The sequence below is a fragment of the Pseudorasbora parva genome, chromosome 10, assembly GCF_024679245.1.
Source record: "Pseudorasbora parva isolate DD20220531a chromosome 10, ASM2467924v1, whole genome shotgun sequence".
NCBI lineage: Eukaryota > Metazoa > Chordata > Actinopteri > Cypriniformes > Gobionidae > Pseudorasbora > Pseudorasbora parva.
In genome coordinates, this window is record NC_090181.1 from 35,071,955 (window position 1) to 35,074,815 (window position 2,861).

Consider the following 2,861-nt stretch of genomic DNA (forward strand, 5'->3'; position numbering starts at 1 on the left):
ATTTTTTTTTTTTTTTTTTTTTTTTTTTTTTTTTAAGTAAGATACTTGACAGTATTTGCCAGTTAATTGCTGTGAATATTTGTAGAGTAAATTATTTGCAGTGTGATATTTAGATATCGTATGTATAATCAAAACAATTTGATTTAATTTAATGTATGATAAATGAGTATCACATGCAAGAAGATGAAAAAAGTGTACCATCAGCTCATGTACCATGTTTTTGGAATGAAAAAAAAAAAAATCCTTAACCCTAAAATCTTTGACGTGTTGAGGGTGTTACTGGTCTCACTTTGCAATCTCTGTGGTTTCTGGTTGAACAAAAAGGTGTTTTAAACCGAGTGGCACCAAAGATCTGCAGCACACCATTGGAGAGGTTCACCGAGTCCAGACTTTTGCCAAACAAGATGCTGCGAAGTATCATCCTGGTCACCCTGCTGATATCCTCAGGTAAAATCAACACAGATATAAATATATTTATATTTCTTTTGTGTGCCAAGCTGGAAAAACAGTATAGACCAGTTTAGAAAAGCTTACGTTCATACAGTTATAATGTTATCACCGTTTAACAGTATTTTAAGTGCCCACATATTCTGTTCTTGGTTTAGTGTGTTAAATTGATCATGCATTTTTCCTCACAGTTGGTTCTCTTCACTGGCAAATGCACAAAGAAGAGTCTAATGGAAATGAAATTGAAGAAAGCTCTGTGAGTTGTCCACAACATTGTTTGTAATGGTTTACCATTTTGTGTTTAGATTAGTATGTACAGTATATAAATGTTCAGTTATTTCCCCACATTTGTTTTGAATGAATATATATATATATAATTTATTATTTTTTACTATTATTATTTTGAAGCAGCAAGTCACGACAGATTGAACACATTAGTTAAACTTCTAGTCATATTTAAACTACTGACTCTAAAATCCAGTATGTTGTTTTGTTAGGGTGATATACCAACAGAACAGATCCCTGGACTGTGCTGGGCTTGCAAGTGGGCCATGAACAAGTTGAAAAAACATATCCCCAAGAATACAACTGCGGTTGGTACAAGAATTCTTTTTATACACAAATTATTCAAAAACAGATATTACAGTATTATAGACTACAGACAAATGGCTAAGAGTATGCTTGTTACTTTCCTACAGGATGACATCAAAAAGAAGCTGTCGATGGTCTGTGATGAGATCGGGTTCCTACAATCAAAGTGTAAGGATTTTGTGAACACAAACTTGAGTACTCTGATCGAAGAACTTTCAACTACTGACAATGCCGAAACCATCTGTGTCAACATTAATATTTGCAAGAAAAAGGTCTTTGAGAAAAAGGGTTAATTAATCTGCAACTGAAATTTCTTTCAACAATTACCTACAATTTCATTCCAAACCTGTACAACTTTTGTCCTTCTTCAAAACACAAGTCTGAGAGATTTGTATCCCTCCATTAAAAGTCAGGCATGCTTGAGCTTCAGTTTATCATATTTGACTTCTCTATGTTCATATGTAGAAAAAAAGCTAATATTTAATCTGTACATCATTTAAAGAGATTGAGTCTCTTCTGAAGAATTGGAGTAAACCGCTCAAAACGTGGTTTTATTTTATTTTATCTCTTTATGAAAGTTGACGTGTCAGTTTTGGTTAAATAGACTTTTGATGGAGGGACAGAAAGCTTTTAGAAGTCTAATATGGTTTGAAACATTATGATGGTAAATAATGAAATGATCTAATTTTTGGATGATATATCCCTTTAATTGCCTTAAAGAATCAAAGTTTAAAATTCATATTTTCGCTGATAAATTAAAGGTACACCAAAAATAATTTGTGTTTGTTTCTGAGTGTTTGCTTTATCTGGAAATGATGATATTCTGCAGAGTGCACTAGAGGTAATGGTGTGATTAGTGTGGTTTTGTATATCACAGGATATTTTTGCACATTTGTCACACACCACAGCGATCAAGTGGAAAATAAAGGGTGTTAAAGGCATTCGTGTTTTGTGATAACTTTTCCAATTTTTGGCAATACTCGTACAAACAGCATGCTTAAGTTTGTATTTTATTGGTCCATCAGCACCACACCACATACATTGATATCTCATGCCCATTTTACTCATAATTTCTTGAATTTCACAAATAAAGACAATTTGCAGGAAGACTAAATGGAATAAAATGGGTTTGAGTCACAAGTATAAACAAACATACGTGTCCATACAAATAATTACAATAAAAAATACATAATGACTTCATATATGCTACAATTAGAGCATATTTACAGACAAATGTTTGCAAACATTCACCCATTAATGGTTAACCTTGTGCAACAGAAACAATACTAGCAAAGGTTACATTTAGAGTAAAGGCTACAGTCTGAAATAGTTTATTGCGAGGCTGCAGTGACGCTCAGCATGCATTTGGAGTTGCGAGACAAGACGTGCACATGTTCTGATCTCCGTCTCCAGCTCTGCTGCAGTGCATCCTGGTCCAGCTTATTCAGACTCTGGGAGCACAAACGCAGGTCTCGGATGTGATCAGACAGACTGTCCAAACAGACATCACCCAGAGGTCCTGACACCTGACAGCCTGTCACGAAGAACGAACTTTAAATGTTAAAGTACACATACTGTGAACTACACAATAAAGCCACATTTACAGACAACAGAAATCATTTAGGTTTGTTAAGATGGTATAGTGACACATGCAGCATATGTTAACATAAAGCACACACTTTATGTAAACAAGTTTCTCAAACTGTATTCCCTGAGATATTGCAAGATGCAATATTATTATCTGACAAGATTCCGCAATTTAACTAAAAAAGATGCATGGGAAGCAGTGTGAGAAATGCGTCATCGTTCTGAGTGAATTATCA

The 2,861-nt window shown here is 34.3% G+C and overlaps 1 protein-coding gene across 1 annotated transcript; it reads left to right on the forward strand.

Annotated features, from left to right (window-relative positions):
• The first annotated feature begins 360 nt into the window (after positions 1-360).
• On the forward strand, positions 361-1,793 carry LOC137090727 (antimicrobial peptide NK-lysin-like). The gene is made up of 4 exons (XM_067454681.1): positions 361-447; positions 639-703; positions 945-1,040; positions 1,146-1,793. The coding sequence occupies exons 1-4, from the start codon at positions 405-407 to the stop codon at positions 1,329-1,331; spliced, it is 390 nt and encodes a 129-aa protein (XP_067310782.1). The 5' UTR covers positions 361-404; the 3' UTR covers positions 1,332-1,793.
• The last annotated feature ends 1,068 nt before the right edge of the window (positions 1,794-2,861 follow it).

Bases quoted from the DNA above. Each gene is read 5' to 3' on its own strand.
- LOC137090727 (XM_067454681.1), top strand. From the start codon at position 405: ATGCTGCGAAGTATCATCCTGGTCACCCTGCTGATATCCTCAG. The intron at 704-944 runs GTGAGTTGTCCA...TTGTTTTGTTAG, and splicing joins ATGAAATTGAAGAAAGCTCT to GGTGATATACCAACAGAACA. The intron at 1,041-1,145 runs GTTGGTACAAGA...ACTTTCCTACAG, and splicing joins TCCCCAAGAATACAACTGCG to GATGACATCAAAAAGAAGCT.